Genomic DNA, 19,481 nt, shown 5'->3' with positions numbered 1-19,481 from the left:
GTCGCGCGATCCTCGTATCGAGTGCAGTCTACTCTTCTAAGCATTGAGTCCTTTTGCTTTGGTTTTTTTCTGTTGTTAGTTAATGCGAGGAGCTTGGAAACAAAAACTATACTGGGTACTGAGCCATCTGTCGGACGTGTAAATGAAAAGAGCATCGCGGGCTGGGTGGAGATGGAGATCGAGGACGAGGATCGAGTTCGAGTTGACGAGTGCGGAGAGACACTTCGATGTCGAGAGTGAAATCTATCAAGGGGATCGAGTCATTTAACCCTGGTTTTTTTTATCAACTTGAGGGTGGGCTTACAATCTACTGGCCAATCTTTTAGTACACAAATTAATGCTTCTAAAATTTTTTCATTCATTTTACAGATTTGATAATTGATTGATTAGATGATAATGGATCTAAAGTCGGTGATAATAAGGAATGTAGACGACGGTATAGTAAAAATCTATTAGTAGTTCGCTTACTCGAATTTTTACTCCTATCGATTTCCTTAGATAAATTTTTTCTATCGCTCTGCAGACGAAAGAGTTACCAGTCACTCGCCATCTAGTGGCGGTACTCGGGACTTTGAATTATTCGGTAGCTCGTGAGCAATATTTATTTATTTTTCTATAAGTAGATGTCGTTTTATATCTAAAATTAAATATTTCTAAATCATTATCTCTATTTATTAAAAAGGTTTTATAAATTTTTAATTGGCTATAAAAATTATTTTAGGCATCAACAATTATTCTTATTAATTAAAAAAAATAAATAAGTGTATTTATTAATTGTCAATAAAAATAGTTGTAAAATATGAAAAGTAATAACTGAAAGATAAAAGGAGATAGAAAATTAATGGATTGTATATATCTGAGTCTGCGGGTTACTTTGCACCCTACACCTTCTATACACTCAGAATGTGCGTAATGCGGTGTAGGGTCGTGGATTCTAGCAATTACACACCCTCAAGTGCCCTCAGACGAGGCCACCCATTACGACTGAACCCAGAGGAGGGATGTTTTATTTTTAAGGATCTACTACCTCGTACATTAATCGAGTAATTCGAGTGTTAAATTTCTTGTAAAAATTTCGATGCGTCCAGACAAAAATAAATAAATAAATTTATGAAATATTAAATGGTAATTATTGTTGTTATTGCGGTAGAAGTAGTGGTGGGGGAAGGTTTGACAATGCAATTAGTGGAAATAATAGTAAGTGAAAATATAATTAGCTAACACAATAGTCTTTAGCGAAAAGTGTCAAATGTCGGACGACATAGCGATGCGAATCGGTTTGGCACGACTCTCGGGTCCTCGAGTCATCTATACTGAGCGACGGGACTTGATCAAAGGAAACCAACCGACATGCTGTTTCATGTCCCGAACACGCAGTACGTCCGTTTCACACCTCCAATGTCAAACGAATTCAAATATTCTGTTATATTGCCCGACTCTGTCCTTTCATTCCCAGATATTCATTTTACTTTGGTATCTCTCTGCTCTTTTTTATTTTTTTTTTACTCCATTTTTCACTGAGTTTGTAATTAATTATTTTAATTACACTCAATTCCATACTTTTATTTGTAAAAATAATTGAATTAATTCCCTTAATGTTTCTACAGAAATTTTTTTTTTTTTTTTTTTTTTTTTTTTCAAAAAAGGAACAAAGTGGCCCCGGCATTAAAATTTGTTATCAAGATTATTTTTATAATCAAAATTATGCAAAGTAACGCGGGTCATAATAGGCAGCCCGAAATTTTTTATCAAAAAAAAAAAATACAAGAACTGATAAAAAAAATTACAAGCTGACCATTTTGCCCCCTGATTCAAAACTTTTACTTGACAATTAATTTTATATTCATACTTTCCAAGTGACATCTCTGTAATTTCCACCCTCGCTAAACATTCAATATCAACTTTTCAATATATAAATATATAACAACATATATTCATATATATATATATAAAAGACAAAATATAGATATTATGTATAAAACAAGTGTGCGAACGACAAAAAAGATCGACAGTACTCAACACGTTCCACCCCTCTAATGGATTTCACTCATTTTTCTCCCTTGACTTCGCGACCCCTAATGTCTTTCCACCCCCTCCCACTCCGCCCCCTCACTCGCACTCCCAACACTTCAGCGAATTCTCCCACCGTCAAACATTATTCACTGTTTATCATATCCGAGAAAAAAAATATCAACGTTTTGCCGATCGGCCGATGACACACTTGTTTTTTTTTTTTTTCTTATTATATTCAGAGAATCTTTCACTTAACTTACGATACGATACTCCAATCTCTGCTCTTTGATCATCAACCTCGTGATTTTATCTATTGATTATCTACTAAATTTTATTTATAAATCATTTTATTTTATTTTACGTAATTAATTTTTTTTTACAGTCGGAAGTCATTTTATCGCTCGAAAATTAATAATTATTTATTTATAAATTTATTGACTTATTAATTGATTACTCAATTGATTTATTGTCAAATATTCAATAAACACAAATAATTAAATTTATTTATAATTTAGTCAGTAAAAATTATTAAGTGATAAATTCCCAGGTTATATAAATTTTATATTTAAAGTTACGAAATTTTATTTTTATTTGGAAAAGGCGGGAAAATTTAATTTTTTTTAAACTAGTATCCCATCAATTATTTATTTTTGGTTTGACATGACTGGAAATTAATTTCAAAAAAATTTTCTTTACATTAATAAAAAGTTTTTGTTTTTTCAAAATTTTTTTGAGGCCCTATTTTGCCCGAAATTAAAAAAATTATTTTTCAAAGCAATTTAAAATTTTGAATGCCCATTAAAAATTCTTTTTTTTAATTATTAATATATAGTAATTAAAAAAAATATTTTAATTTTTTGATAAACAAATTTTGAGTTTTTGAAGTACTTACATACAAAAATTATCACTAAAATTTCCAATTCACTTTAAATTAAAAGAAAAAATTCTGAGCAAATAGAAAAAAAAACTAGAAGTTGACAAGACATGAGTTTGGATGAGACTGATTGGAATTGAGTAAAAATATTTAAAAAAATTTTTATCTGTCTGGATACCACTGGGAATCCCTCGGCCTCAATAATAATTGTCATAAAAAATAACAATAATAATAACAATAATGGTGATTAAATGAGTTATCATTATCATTAATATTGATATTTATTTGAAGTTTAATTTCTCACGGTTGCTATCAACACTAGAGTTTGTTTGTTGTTATATTTTTGAGATAAAACTATAATGAGTGGATGAATCATTCAGATATTTGGCACATGAGAATAAAATGAATCTAATCGGGACCACCTGCGTTGCGTGTGTGAGTTTGAGGTTCAGTCAGTCATATTATATTGTATATATTTTGGAATAAGTATGAGTATGAGTGTGAGTATGAGTCCGTATCCGGAAGTGGGAACAATCTGAAGCTGAGCGAGATAGAGATAGAGGAGCGAATCTTATCAATAAATTGTCTGTTGTATTATTGTTCGCTCACTTGGTGTTTATTAAGTGTGTGGGTCGAATGAATTGGTATTGAGAGTAAAATGTGTCTTATTTAATTAAAGAAGCCAGATATATATTTAGTGGTTTGTTTGATTTAAGGGGAGTAAATTAAAACTAACTGTTGTTAATTGTTGTCAATTGTCTTCATTTTTGTGTCTTCGTGTTCAATCAGATCAAGACTATTGTTGCAGGATTTCTTTGACATTTTTTCTTTTTTTCGAAATTATATTTTGGTAACTACAGAGAAAAAAAATTTTTTTGTGCCAAAAATTCTTTTTTTCTATGTATTCAAAATAAATTTATGTTATGGGACATTTTTGGAAAGGAAATTTAAGTTCCTATAATTTGAGTCATGAGAAAAATGTCATTAAGTAGATAGTTTTTTAATAATTAAATTTAATGTAATTAATAATAAAAATTCAAAAATATTTATTTTGAAAAAGTAAAATTTATATATATATAAATATTCATATTTAAACTTTAAACAATTACATTTAAAATATGACCTCGGACACGCGAACTTTCTGTACTTATACTCGAGTAATTGCCACTTGAAAAATATAAATTTTTATCTTTACGAAAATTGACAAAGTTTCCTTGAGCATAGAAATGTAATTTATCTAGATTTAAATAAAAAGTAATTGCAGTAAAAGAATATTACGAGTGAGAAAAAATAAAACGAAGTGTAAAGATAAAGAAATAAATAGATACAATGAAAAAGGAGAGATAGTCGCGTGATCAGGAGGAGGAGGCGCGTCACTTTAGTCGAGGACTGACGCATAATTTCCGGTCTGCAGAGATCCATCGATCAAACAATTCGCCGGATAGACTACACTATTATCTATACTTTCACTTTCACTTATTTATTGTTACTGTCACTTTTCTTTATTTTATTTCATTTTTTTTTTTTATTATTATTTAGTTTATTTACTTGTGAACAAACAGTCGGTATTTATTGGAACCCTTTGAACCTAGGTTGGTATTAAAGCCTAGTGTAGGGACTAGATTATTCTAGTGTCACGTTGCATCGTAAAAAACCGTGTTCATGGGAGTTAGTTTAGATCCGTGAAGAGGCAACCCGACGAGCTATTTCACGCCTGTGACCATTTTTCTCACCCTCAGTTTGTACTTATGCCGACTGTAAATCTTCTTTAACATTTAAATTACACTTTATCGTTTTCCTTATATGTTATACATATTTATTTTCATATATTTCAACCACGCTTTACTTCAATTGCGCTCAAATATTCAAACCAACCTATTTTTTATTTTTACTCCAATTCAAAAAAAAATTTACTAACTTTGACTGTCAATAGCTCACTAAATATACCACCAAAGTATACAAAATATATGATCATTGGAAAGGAAATTTAATTCTCTACAATTTTTCTCTGATTGATAAATTTTCTAAAACCAATAGTTCAAAAGTTACAGCCGTTTGAAATATTTTTCGAATTTTTCGCTCCAAATTTTTATTTAAAATCTTCAAACCACTCTAACTTTTAAACTATCAACTCTACAGCACTTTTTCTCAGGACCAAATCGTCTGGAAATGAAATTCCCTTTCCAAAAATGTCCCATGACATGAATTTATTTCAAATAATTCCCAAGATATAATTTTCGAATATTTAAATTTCCCGCGACAATAAATCTAAGAAAAAAAAAAGTTTTCCACGAATTTTTTTTCTACTCATGTCATATCTAAAGATCATTTAAAAGTAAGTGCCGTAATTCACGCGAATTTTAATCCCATCAAATAATTACCGGGTAAAAATAGCAATCATCTGAACGAGATCAGCGTAATAAATAATATTTTTTTATTTAAATACATATATATAAGAGATTATTCTTGTAGAGTTGGTTATTATTTATTATTATATATTATGTACAATACAAAACAGTCTTAGAGATCAAGTCTCCGTTGATATTAACTCGCGTGCCGTTGGGTTACACTCGACACGCCGTCATTGCCGTCGCAGGCGTGTTGCACGTTATTCATATTTTAATGCGACATTCAATACGAGGTCAGATGCCATCTAACATCTAACTGTACTGCATCAATACCCGAAGAGAGCTACTGCATTTCAACAAAAGACTCGAGAGCATTTTTTAACAGGGTTACGCCCACGAAAGATCATCTTGCGAGAATAGGCAGCCCCGAGTCATTCACTAGAAAAATAATAAAAAAAAATTCATTCTTTCAGACTCGCGGACTTTTTCACTTCCTCTAGACCAAAGGGAGCTGGAGTTGTAACGGTTTGTAGGAAAAAAATATTTTTTTAAAATTAACAGAAAAAACTTAATGGCGTTTAAATTCGCCAACCCTAGGGATGTGTGCGGTAGATGTAAATATAAAGTGAGGTCACAGTAGTTGTTGGGAGTCGAAAAACCAGAGGCGAGGTTTTTCCCAGCGAGGGGCAAATTCAGAGGCACGTGTCGTGTATCGTGGGCTGAGTCGACACCCTGAGTAATCATACACTCAGATATTAGACATTAGACATCGACATACGTTCAATGCTCTTGTGTTAGCTTACTACTACTACTTTGGCTATAACTACTGCTACTGCTGCTGTCGCAGGATGATAATGATGATGGCTGTTTGTATTTAATAGTTTATTTGATTTTTTTTCGCTAACGTTATTTATTGTATTTATTTATACATCATTAATTTTTTTTTTAATTTGAATCGGAATTTTAGATTGTAATTTTCTATTTGAAATCGGAGTAAAAATAAATTTCTTATGATACTGAAGTTAGTCGATGTCTAATAAATTTTGAATTTTTTTACAACAATAAATTTAAAAAAAAAATATTTGAAAAAATTGCACGTATAGTTTTTTTAATTTTCTACATGCGCATATTTTTTTTTTGAAAAATTTTCTTATTGAAATTTGAAAAACAAAATAAGTAAAATAATCTTTTGATTGAAATAATTTTCAAATTTTTAGTAAAAGTTATTAATATAATTTTGAGCTAAAAATTATTGACTCAAATTAGTTTTTTAATTTTGAGAAAAATAGATCTCGTCAATAAAAAAAAAAAAAATAATATAATTGACACATTTGATCGTCACGCAGAGACGTAACGAGAGATTAAAGTCTATTGCGATTTAATAAAACAAAAAAATAAGTAAAAGAGATAACTTTGTCCAAAAGTCACGCAAGTCTCTCCCAGCTTTTTGCAATAACCCTCTTACTAACTTTCTTAAAAAATTACCCAAGAATCTGGATCTCAGCAATAAAATCAAACAAAAGTTATCTGTGTCGAATCAGCCGACAAATTGGACTAAGCTTTGATTTGGAATATTCTCAAAAAAAAAAAAAAAAAAAAAAAAAAATTCAATGTTGTGGTTAAACAAAAAAAAACCGTTAAAAGATCTTAATAAAATAGGATTGTAAATAAACAATGCGGCGTAACAACAAAAGCTATATTATATATTAAACAGATCTCGATTGACAAAATAAGTGGCCGGTTTATAAGATCGAATAAACGCCAATCTATACAATAACACACACTAGCCATGCAATGGAGAATGGACTAAAGCACTTTTTTCCACTATAATACAGTCCCTCTGTATCGGGGTGTGTTATCCTTATCTGTGATCTTAGTCATATATATAGGATCAAGGATCACATCATCAACTCGGTGAATGCAAAAAAATAACGAGTGAATAAAAAAAAATCAGTAAAATCTACCCGCCCAAAGAGGGTAGATATATTTCGTTGCATCTGTCGTCACGCCTTCAACTCATTTTCTCTATGAGCGACGGCGAATTTTTAGGGGCGAGAGGGGGGACATTAAGTCACTGACTGAAAACAGGATAATTTAAAGTCCTAGTTTTTTTTACACGTAAATAGGTGTCTGTGTTTGTCGGGGGTTGATAGCGAACCCGAATGCCCACTGCCGTGTGGAACTGAAAATGCCCAAGGTCAGTCACGAGGGTAAGGGTGAAATGAACTTATTTCGGACTAGTTTTATTACTCAATCGTATTGGGAGGTGGGTGGTACGGCTGGAATGACATAATGCTTGGGCGTAAGCTTACATTGGGTCTATCATTGTGCTGTGACAATTATTCATAACGCGATGATCGCACGTGGACAATAATAATGATGTTTAAATGGGTAAATATAAAAAATACATACATATTTTTTTTTAGTGTTGGGAACTAAAGGATTGGTAGCAATTTATAATAAATCATTTTTTTTACCCTATTGGCTAATAATTTTTAATTCGAGTGTATTTTAAAAATTTTGTACAAAAAAGGTGGGAAATTTTTTTTTACTTGCATGTGGGGTAAAATGGACATGTAAATATTGAGGGTCAAGAAAATTAATTAATTAAATTTAATAATTAAAAATCTCCAAAATTTTCACTGGTTTGTTAATTAAAAAAATTTATTTAAATTATTATCGAGAGCCCGTAGGGATGATCAAAGTAAGAAAAGAATTCATAAAAAAACGTCACTTAAACAGAAAACTAATAGCTCAATTAGCGGATAAAAATGTCAGTTTGTGGCCGTGCGCATTGAATGCCGCGGCGTTTTTCAGACTAGACACGTACGGGGGAGTGGAGGGTGCCATCTATAGAAAGAAATAAAATAGGCAAAAGACTCAACTCCGGGGGCATTGACGCGAGAACCGCCGTGACAAAAGGGCTGAGGCATCCCCCCGTCTCTCTTTTCATCTATTTCATCCATTCTCGCACACAAGACTCGGATGAATCCGACCCATACCATCCACTCCCCACTCATACACGCACACACATGCGCACACACTCTATGTACGTACCCACACACAATTCATAGATCCGTACATCCGTACACATGTAAAACCCTACGAATAACATTCTTACGCGTCAATGCAGTAGCCCTTACACATTTAACCGTACGCACTACACATAAATATATATATACATATATATAATAAATGTATAACTACATTAGGGGTCGTAACCTTCCCTTCACTAAACGTAGCACGCGCCAGCTGGCTCATTGTTAAATTACTGTCCAACCGATATCTATATAAACTATATATATATATATATATACATCTATATATATATATATATATATATATAAATTACATAATGAGCGTTGAATTTTTAAGTGAACTTTAAAAATTGATTGAGATCGGTGGGTAAATTAATTAATTAGACTATCGATAATTAACGAATCGCAATTTAGTCTCAAAGACTCAAAGTTTGAGGTTTTATTTAATATAGAGCTCGGAGGTAATGAAGCTGTTTAGCTGGCAATGAACTAATATAAGCTGGGGAGCCAAAATGTTCCCAGGGGCTTTTGTGCGGAGATGATCCTCGAAACTCAATGTATTTACACGTTATGGGGAATAAGACAGAGAAAACATCAGATACAGACAGGAGACATTGGAGCAGAGACAGGGCTGCAGATAGTTTAGTTGGGGTGTGAGGTGATATATATGTTTGCGATGCGTGTCGTACATAGAACTCGCTGTATCACCATTGTCATCCGAGCCCGAAGATTAAGCTAATTTCACACATGTCCGCTTTTATTTCCCGCTTCACCCCCTTGTCGCGGCGTGTTTTTAACACTCGTCTATTCTCTACTCATCCTCTCTGTCATGTAACGGGATGAATAATATTTTTGACATATGAAACTTTGTTACTTCTTTATAGCCGCTAATCTTTCAAATTTAATACTTCATTTTTTTCGCCCAATTGTATAAATAAAAAAAATTTGTCTGTCGAAAATTAAAATTTAATTACAGATAATTAATGGAAATTATTTGAAAATTTTTAGATGAAATCTCATTAAAAATAAAATATTTTTTAAGTCCTCAAATGCTCGATATCTTTTATTTAAAATGAAAAAAATAAATATATAAACATCTGCTACTCAGAATTTTAAAGGACTCGATCGGGATGAGATCTGTTTAAAAAAAAAAGACATAGCTTCTGTCCAGGACGTGAATACGCCCACATCCTCATCCTGGACGTTTACGTAATGGCTCTTTTACGCATCATATGTCTCCTCCTCAACTAGATAACGCATATGTCCAAAGTTTTAAATTTTCCCACCTTAGGTCTTGTCTCCTTCCACGAAATAATTTTTCTCGTGTCAACGAGATCCTGTGGCAAAGATTCTTCTTTGATCCTCCGATAGGAAGATCACAAAAGTCACCAGTAAATAATTTCATTAAAACAAAACAAAAAAAGTGCCAAAGATTCAAAAAACACAAGCGTGTAATTAAAAAAAAAAAAATCACATGAACTCTTGCATGGATGTGTCGAGTCTGAGAGTTTAAATATCCTGAGGTCAAAGTGAAGACTCTTAAAGAGTCTGATGATACGAGTCTACGAGAGTATTGTTGTCATTTGACACAGTCCTAAACTCAATTCGCGACGCGCACTCTTCACTCTTTACTCTTTAGTCTTCGGTCTTTAGTTTTATTCCCTTTTTGTCTCGTATTCCCATAAATAAAACGTTTAGTTCTCACTACAGTACACTAGTGTAGTGTAGGACTGCTGCGTTAATCGAGACGGAGCGATATTAAGAAGAGAAAAAATCAAGAACCAGACCATGGTCATAGAGGTTTTGAGTTATGGTATTGTGTTGAACAGAGAAAACTACAGGCTGAGATAGACGACGAGTTAATGTAGTTGCTGGTCCATCAGACCGTTCCCATGCGACTGAATAAAATGCGAATCTTATGGTTAGGTAGATAAGTAATGCCTTTGTGTTGGATCCCGTACCGAGTGGTGGGATCATGAAAAAAATTATTTTAGAAGGCTAAGACATCTTGAATAGATATTCGAGACGTTGAGAAACGTGTCATAGATAATTATTATTTTTTTAAATCAGTCAATAGAAATTAATACTCTTAGTTTTTAATAACAAAATTTTCAGAAGATTTAAAAAAAAAATTTGAAGTAGAATTTTTAAAAAATTTATGGGTTTTGAATTCTATTTAATGAAAATAATTTTCAATGGCTGGTGTTGAATGAACTTTAGTGTTTTTTATTTAAATTCTTTGTTACTCGAGGCACAATTGAGTGAATAAAATAGACGCAACATTGTTGTACGTGCTCAAAGACAGCAACATACTTTCTTAACGGTAAGCTTGTTTACTTACACACATATTTAACTCAAATGTATATAAGTAAATATGTTATGTTTTTTAGTGTGCACGTAGCATCACATATTATTGCTAGTTTATGTTAATATTGTTACAGAAGTTATGTTCGACGAACAAGTGACGAGTAATGTGATATTTTTAAATCAATAATTTATTATTTAAACACTCGAGTGATTTTGACCGTCTCAAGTTAAAGAAGTCTTTCTTTGTTCACAATCTTAAGGGAAGATATAATTTAAAGCATATTATATTTATACTGAATACTCATCAGTCGTGCATATGAAGTTCATACATTGAAGCTGAGAGAAATTACTCCGTTTTTAATCATAACATCTGATAAATTTGTTTCTTACCAGAGACACCGCACATGACTAGGCGCGATCTCGCGGCGAACTCTGAACTACTGCTACTGCTCACCACTAATGACTTTCCCCCACTTATAATACAATACTAAATTACAAATTTGTTTTTTGGTATTGATATAAAAAACACAAACCCGAGTTTGTGACTCTATTATTTTTCAGTTTAATGAGAGTCATAAAAATAATTTTCTAGATCATAACAATAATGTCTAAAAAAAAATCTAATTTACTCTTATCTTAAAATCGTCAATCCAACCCTTAATTTCCCTCATTTATAGTTTTAGTCATAGTCATATATATTAATATTTATATTTATATTCATATTCAACTCACTCAAGTAAATCTGAAACAATCATGATAAAAAATCCGTGACGGTAAAAAGATAATAATAATTTTATATGAAATAACAGACAGTCTGTAGTGATATAAATGTATATAAATATAAATATGTATATATGTATGTATGACAGAATGAAGGAAAAGGGGACAGTCTTTTCCAGTTTATGTGAGTAGTTAGTCAGTTCAGTGGTCTGTTAATAGCTATTCTAGCTAGAAACACATATCTATATCTATATATATATATATATGTATGGGAACAAAGTAAAGAAGTAGATGTAGGAATGACACGAGTGGTTATCTCAGTAGCCACGCGATATTGTCATCAGGGTGTGCTGCGGTAAAGAAAGTTGAGGAGAAATATTCGATAAGATCTTCTTGTGTTTAAGTAAAGGTACAAGTCGACTACTACATTCACACGACACGTCTTTTTATGCCGCACACACACATCTATACGTCTATATCTATATATATATTTATAAAACGTCTTAGAACGTTGACGGAGAGTACTGATAGGACTGGTGGCCCCTTGCAAGTGTTATCTCGCACGCGAATTAGCTCTACACATTTTTTTTATTCTTATTATTGTTGTTGGACATTTTATGGCTCACGTCAATCGATTATATTATTATTATTATTATTGTTTTTTTTTTATAATAATTTTTAAACTAAGAATTTATTGTGATGAAGAGCTATGGCGGCGGAGGCAGGATATTAAAATGGCCTTTAAAATGTCTCGTGACTTGTTATTGGATTATAGATTGTGTTTAGACAAGAAGCCAAGATGATTTATCGACGATTTTATGCGATTTTATATGCTCTCATGTTGCATTACTACAGAGATTATACGATCTTTTGTCCTTGTATGGAAATAATTAAACTACACCGACGTTTTTTTTTTTTATAAAGGATTTAATCAGGTCACGTTTTTTTATTGATAAATTAATTTATTATTTAGGTAGGCAATTTAATTAGAGGGTTCGATTAATCGATTACATAAATAATTTTTTATCTTGAGGTTACTTAATATCAGGAAGTTGGTGGGGGAAAAAAAGGTCGATATATAAATAAGAGAAATGAATTAAAAATAAAGAAAGCTAATGCACGACCACGTGTACCCATCCGTCACGGGTTCTTCGGGTCTTTCACACTTAACTTATTTACGCTCTTCTCTGGTGGCGCGTTACCAGGAATCTTTGGAGACTAAAGAGGGATTCTAAGATTTAATAACCCCGGGTAAACGGGTAATAAACGCGACGTGGGCGAGAAATAAGAAAATCCTTCGGAAAATTAAATCCATTATTTTTTATTTACAGAAATAATTTATTGCTGTCTAAAAATTATTTTTAAACAGAAAATTGTTTGTCTAAAAATGTGGTTTACAAACTCACTAACAAGAGATTAATTGTCGAGCTAGTTTCTTATCAGTAATCACTGGAATTATTATTATTATTTTTTTTTTCTATTGACCCACAGGCTTCAGAATTTATAAAATAGAATACAAAGGCTGGGAATTTACTGAAAGATCATTTAGCCTTTAAATGAATTTTCTAAGACCCGATAAACGATAATAATATTTATAGAAAATAGTTTAGCAATGAAGGGAAGCAGACTAATTAGCAGTCGTCTTTAAAAATTTATGTATGCATCCAATTGGACATTGATTGCTCATTGCACGAGTGATTGGATTGGCATTGCTGAGAAAACAAATGACAAGCGGGAAAACACTGGTAATTATTAAATAAACCGCACATTTAAGTTGTGGAATTATGTGTGCGTGTGTGCGGGTGTTTGTGGATTAAACAATAAGAGTAGATCGATTTGGTGTTTGGGTTTTTATAAAAGACCAATGGAAGACTATGTACGATTGTTTATCACGAACTAGGGGGAAATCTTACATTTAATCCGATCAATTGTTCTATCGCTTTGTTTATTTAATCGTCGACTTTGTTTTGTATTTACAAGGATTTTATTCTTTATACACATTCACATTTTTTTTTAAATTTAAAAAAAGCGGGAAAAATTTAATTTTTAGTAGAAATTAAAAATAAAAATACATTTTTTTTTAATTACTTATTAGTAATTATATTAAATATGTATTAGGTAATGTGTTGCATAATAAGAAGAGTAATATTCAAGTGCAAGTTTAAAAAATATCAACGGCGGGACTGTATCGATGTCGAGTATTGATTTCACATACGACCAGACGTACACCTGGTCCAAAGTCAAGTGATTGCAGTCAACTCTACTATGTTTACATATCTAATTACATTCATCTTCACACGACTTTTTGATGCATACTTTAAAAATATGCTGTGTTAGGATTTATTGGAGTAGACTAAAATTTTCCAAGACGAAATACTTTGAGTCATAAATTATATTTTTTTTTTTTTTTGGAGAAAGGTTAATATGTAGTTTTATTATATCAGAAAAAATAGGTCTTCAAATATTAACAAGGAAATTTAAAAGAAATTTTTTTCTAGAGCAAAAAAAAATTTTCCGTGTCCAAATGTGTACCATATGTGCACATCCTTTTCACCCTATTGTATCGGAATACTTAACAGGATTTTATGTCAACCAGTGTCAAATTTACTAAATACAAAAGTGTTTTATTGGGGGTAATAAAATTTACCGTTAAATTTTTGACCATTTCTATTTTTTTTTCAATCAAAAAAAAAATTTTTTTTAATTTCTCAGACTTGGAAAAATATATTCAATTATTTTTTGAGTCTACTTTTAAAATTTTAATTTAAATTCTCTAAATACAAAATTTTTTTATACGATAAGTGAATTTTTTTGTTAATATGAGAGTTAAAAAAAATCATTTTATGATGGATCTAATTTAAAAGTGATGATAATGAGACAAGACATTTTTAATTGAGGTCTTTAGGGCCGAAAGAAAAAAAAAACTAAAGAAAGATGGGACAATAAATAAGAAAGAAGACAACGGAGTTGCGGGCGGAAGCAGGTTTCATCTCAACATGGTTACGTCTTATGATATTCTGAATTCTCATGAGATGCTGATGTTGATTGGGGGATCTTTCGGGGTAAGAAACAGAGAAGCAAAGAAAGACGATGAATAAACCAAGGGAGCAGCAGTAGCAGCAGGAGAGCCAGTACATAACCTACAGGATTTAATATAAGTAAGAAGAGCTCTGTGACCTACCTCAGGATCATCATCCAATCTATTCATGCTCCTTACATTCATTCGTCCTCAGCTCGCAGGATGCGAGACAAAGGAACGCGATTAAACACTGGAGTCCCCCTACACCCCGTTTTGGCTTTGTCTCCCGCACATCGGACTTCCGGTCCTACACATTACATCTCCGAGGAGTAGATTATTCTTACTTTTATTTAGTGCAGTTGCGATACGCAGAGACGCGATCTCAATGGGATGATATGGCTCCCATTCATCAAAAGAGGATATCACAATTATATTCTTGCTTTTTTTATATTTTATTCTTCCTTCAATACTCTCCTTTATTCCAATTATCAACTAAACTTTGCTCCCTTATTTTAATTAATTCTTTTTTTTTTTTTTTTCGGAGAAGTTAAAAAAAATAAAATCAAGTGACAAATTTTTAGGGGTATATTTTTTTTTTTTGAGAGCTAGTATGAGTTTTGAAACGGATTTTTACCGTAGAATCCAACGGAAGAATAAAAAATAAAATTTTTGAAAATAAATTTTTGGAGTAAAAAATTAAAATGATCAAACTTTTTTGTTCTAAATTCAGATGTATAAAGTTTATAATTATTTTTGAATGTGTAATAAAAAGAAAATAAAAATAGCGGTTACCGTGAGGGGCGTGACTACTGATTCGAGTTGAGCAGCAACTCGCGTGATGCGCCAACGAGACAAGACAGCTAACGAGGAGCACCCACACTCATAAATAACTAAATATATATACAAACGTAACTTTCCCGCATACTACGAATTATAGACTTTTAGTGACTCGGAATGCGCGGGCGCTGCTCCGCCTCCTGCTCGTCGGTTATGAACGCGCCCATCCACGCGGGTTAGGTCTCATCATTCCTATCAGAGCTCACACATCCCATCTATTTCAATTACCGCAGTTTAAATTACCCGTCCTACCCCACAATCCGTTCGTTACACTAAGACAGGTTTCTTACAAGTGCAGGAAAATTAATAAAAATAATAATAATAAATAAATCACTCACCCTGACCAAGTTTCCTCGCCACAGATTTAGATCTCATCGCTAACAAAATTATAAAACTTTGAATTCACTGTTAACTATTTTTATCTTTGATCGAGCCATCCGATTTTCAAATTTATTTTTAACGTCACTTCAATCTCGCACCAGTTCAATCAATCTACAAATCAATCAATCAATTATTAGTAAGTCAATTTCGAAAAAAAAAACAACTTGACATGTCAATAAGCAGAGACTGGTTCTCACACGGTTGTCTCCCTAGATCTGTCCTCCGGCTGGAGGCTTCCCTGTCCTCCGAATCGTCTCGCGTCACCTCAGTTGCCTCGCGACACCGCCGCCGCGGATCCACCACCCACCCTCCCTTGGACTTAACCCAGCACTCTTCCCACCTAGACACTTCCCACCACCAGTAGTAGCACTTGGTAGCCTCTGGTGCCTCCACTCTGGCAACCCCTTTCCCACCAGGCGACAACTTCTCCCTCTTAAACCTCCTCGTTGACGTTGTCGTGATCTCTACTGACTCCTACTCTTCCTTCTCTTTGCTCTTCACTCCTCGCTCTTCACTCTTTAGTCTTAGCTCTCCTCTCTCTCGCTTTCATTTACATCAACCCATAGCTTCCCCACCAGAGTCGCGATCTAATACCTTTATCGTCGCTGATGCTTAAGCTCATCCCCACCATCGCAGTTTTGTTGTCCACCAATAATCTTTCAGTATCTTCTCTTCACTCACTTGTTTATTATTTTATTATCGGAATTTTTTTATCGACTCGCCGGTTAATTATTTATTGAAAACGGTCCATGTCTGTGTCGATATCTCTGCCCCTGGGCACGGGCATGCTCGCGATCAGTCGACTCCAAAAGTACGAGATTAATGACCGAGAGCTTTTTCCAGCACGAGGTCCTCGCAAACACTGACGACGATACGACCCTTCTGAGCAACACGACTATCGACTCGACGGTTCTTACGTAGGTACACTCGCTCCGTAAGACCGGCGTGTACATACACCCCTTGACGCCACTCTGCTACCGCGTACTCGGTCCTCGCTACTCATTCTATTCGTTGAGTTCTGGGCGTGCTCGATTATACTCCCCGCAGGTACCAGTTCATTTTATGCGCAAGATCTTTTTATATTATAATAAATATTGTCCCTCTGTATTTATTTTTCTGTCACCCAATTTTTTTAAAAATAGATTACAAGACACAATACTTCAAGTCAATGCTCATTATCAGTCGGACGAAAAATTTGAAATCCCAAGATGAGCTATGGCCTGTTAAGTATTTTGTGAAATCAACGGATCTTTTCTTCAGATAAAATATAAAAAATATAAATTTATATTATTTGTAAGATGTGAGGAGAGAACTCAGTCGTAAAGTCAAAATATTTTGTAGTTCCAGAATCCACCGTTATGGTGCGTATGAGCGCTCAGACTTCTTTCTCTCAGACACTTGTGATCCAGACTATTGGTAAATTGAACCATGAATCTTGTAGTTACCTGTCATGGCTTGATATAAATATAAGATAAGAGTACAGACATATATAAATTCAAAAAATTATTCGAATTAACGCACTTGTGATATTTTGTAAAATCAGCTTATGAAATTTTTTCAGACTTGAAATTAATTTTAGGGATTCAGTTGTTAAGTTAAGTATTCTTTATGATACGAAAGTACTTAGATATGTAAATTTGTTGAAAAGGTGTACGTCGAATATTAACTTATATCTAGTCTTGTAATTTGACTGCAATAAACTCGCGTCTAATTTTATTCTCCATAGAATTTCATGAGCTATGAAGAGCAAAATTATATCAATCACAGCTGCACGTAAAAACTCAATCACAATCACACTAATGTTGCATATATTTTAAGAGCGCGCATGCCAGCGAGCGTAGAGCAGCTCCACCCTATTTTTGTCATTTACTCTGTCCATCTTTAGATGGATTAATTTTGTAAAATATTCAAATTATAAAATAAGTTTCAGAGCAAAGTGCAGGTCGTTCGGTAACGATTTATTTTTTTATCGCCGTAAGATTTATTTATGCAACAAAGGAAAAACATGTTGTCTTATTATATATTTTTCGAGGGGTATTGATGTTTGATAATTTAAGTTTAAGATTGCATGTGAGTTAGCAATAAGACGAGTTACTAAAGTTGCGTATATTTTAAATATAGTGCCCGCTCTGGGTGTAATATAACAACGTTGAGGTGAGTGTGATCATGATGGTGAACTTGTGCAGTCGCGCAGCCCAGAAGCGCGTCCAATTATATTTACAACTCACGGCGCGCTTCTATACCCTGTGCTCTCTTTCTTTCTCTCTCCCTCACGTGGTCAGATCCACGATCAATGATTCGCGACGGGTCTATATACTGACCACCGTGTGTGTGTATTCAATGTCCATGTACGAGTATTGACAATTGGTAATGAGTTTTCTCTTTTAAAACTATTATCAAACGTCTATTTATTTATTCAATATCTAGAGCGAATTTATTCTGATTGTGATAATGACATTTTAATTAAACATTTTTTTTTTCAATACAAATAGCAAGTAATTAGATTTGTTAACCATCAGAAATTTTTTTTTTTTTTTTTCAGTAATCAATTAAAAATTACGGCGCGAAAAATTCGTAACGCGATCGGATTCGCGGTTCAAATCCCGTTCGGAATATCAATTTTTTTTTTTATAAAAAATGTATTCAGTCATCGAATAATTTTTGACCAAAAGAAATTCATTTAATTAGAAGAGCTGATAGATTTTTTTTTGGACGGATAATGAATTAAGAGTTTAATGAGTCTAAGACAATAAAAATAGTATTTTTAATAATGAGCTTAGTGAGGTCACTTTTACAACTCGTGAGAGATTCGTTTCGCGAAGGTTTTTCGGTGTTGGTTTTTGTAAACCGACACCACTGCGTTAACCCGTTCCTTCGTTTCATTTCCATTCGTTCTCTTTACTCTCTCCATACTCTGTTATGTACATACACAGCAAAACTTATATTAGATTGTTGTGTGATTCCAAGCTTCTCATTCTCATACACAGAAGTCCCTCGTAGAGCCTTTACTTGCCGTGGCTTTGTCCATGATTTTCTACTGCTTCGGTTATGCATGACCGCCGCAAGCTCACTATGCCAGTAAATATAAATAAAAATCATACGTCGTTGAACGCCCGGAAAAAAGACAAAAGGTATGGTAAAAAACGCAAAGGCACTAAACGCACCGAGTAACGCGAGAAAAACGACCCGAGGAAAAATATATGACCGACACTAGCTGCTATGCACATGCTGAACTAAATATCAAATCTACACTACGACTTTTTTTATTTCACACACCAACGTTCATATTATTTTCATATGCAATTGTGAGTTACGCGCACGCGGACGTCAACCACGTGAGCGAAAAAAAAGTAAATCTCAAACTTAGATATTTTAACTTAAAAGTATCATATATTCCATGACCATAATATAAATTTTGAATTTCCTAAAAAAATTATTTGAATTTTTTGAATTGGCGCCAAAAAGGCGGCAAATATCACAGAACTACAAAAATGCCCAATCTACCCAAGTAGAAAAAAATTTTAAGGCAAAAAAATAAAATCTAGACCGAAATTTGACCGGAAACTTGAAATTTTTCTGTTCTATAATTAAAAAAAAATGCTATGGTTGAAAATGGACCAACTGTATGAAATTTCATTTTATTTTTGGTTAGTTTTCGACCTTTCCCAATAAAAATTCTACGACAGGCGTAATTTTATCCAGATTCAGCCTTTTCCGCGCATTTTCATTCAAATATTTTTACCTGGGTATCCTTCAGAATTTTTTTTCATTTTAACAAAATTTATCACTTAACAACAAACATTTAAAAATTTTTGAATTTTCGAACATCAATAATTTGAAAAATAATTTTCAAAATTGAGTTGAGCGAATTGGGTAGAATTTTTTTTAACAGAGAAATATTATGAGTAAATTGATAAGGCAAATAAAGAAGTAGTGGATAGTGG

The 19,481-nt window shown here is 32.9% G+C and overlaps 1 protein-coding gene across 3 annotated transcripts in view; it reads right to left on the bottom strand.

Annotated features, from left to right (window-relative positions):
* The window catches only part of LOC103575493 (histone-lysine N-methyltransferase MECOM), a 48,562-nt gene extending 32,066 nt beyond the window's left edge, over window positions 1-16,496 (bottom strand). The window contains exons 1-2 of one of the 3 annotated variants that reach the window (XM_014442573.2): window positions 15,737-16,496; window positions 15,495-15,648 (exon numbers count right to left, since the gene is read on the bottom strand). In XM_014442573.2, coding sequence (XP_014298059.1) covers window positions 15,495-15,531 — 37 coding nt within the window. In that variant the 5' untranslated portion in view covers window positions 15,532-15,648; window positions 15,737-16,496. Of the gene's footprint in view, window positions 1-15,111; window positions 15,190-15,494 lie in introns of those variants that run through there. The other 2 variants (XM_008555301.3, XM_008555305.3) reach the window with 2 other exon arrangements.
* Window positions 16,497-19,481: the final 2,985 nt, after the last annotated feature.

The sequence above is a fragment of the Microplitis demolitor genome, chromosome 7, assembly GCF_026212275.2.
Source record: "Microplitis demolitor isolate Queensland-Clemson2020A chromosome 7, iyMicDemo2.1a, whole genome shotgun sequence".
NCBI classification, from domain to species: Eukaryota; Metazoa; Arthropoda; class Insecta; order Hymenoptera; family Braconidae; genus Microplitis; species Microplitis demolitor.
The sequence above is the reverse complement of the archived record's forward strand: the minus strand, read 5'-3'. Positions and strand labels throughout refer to the sequence as shown.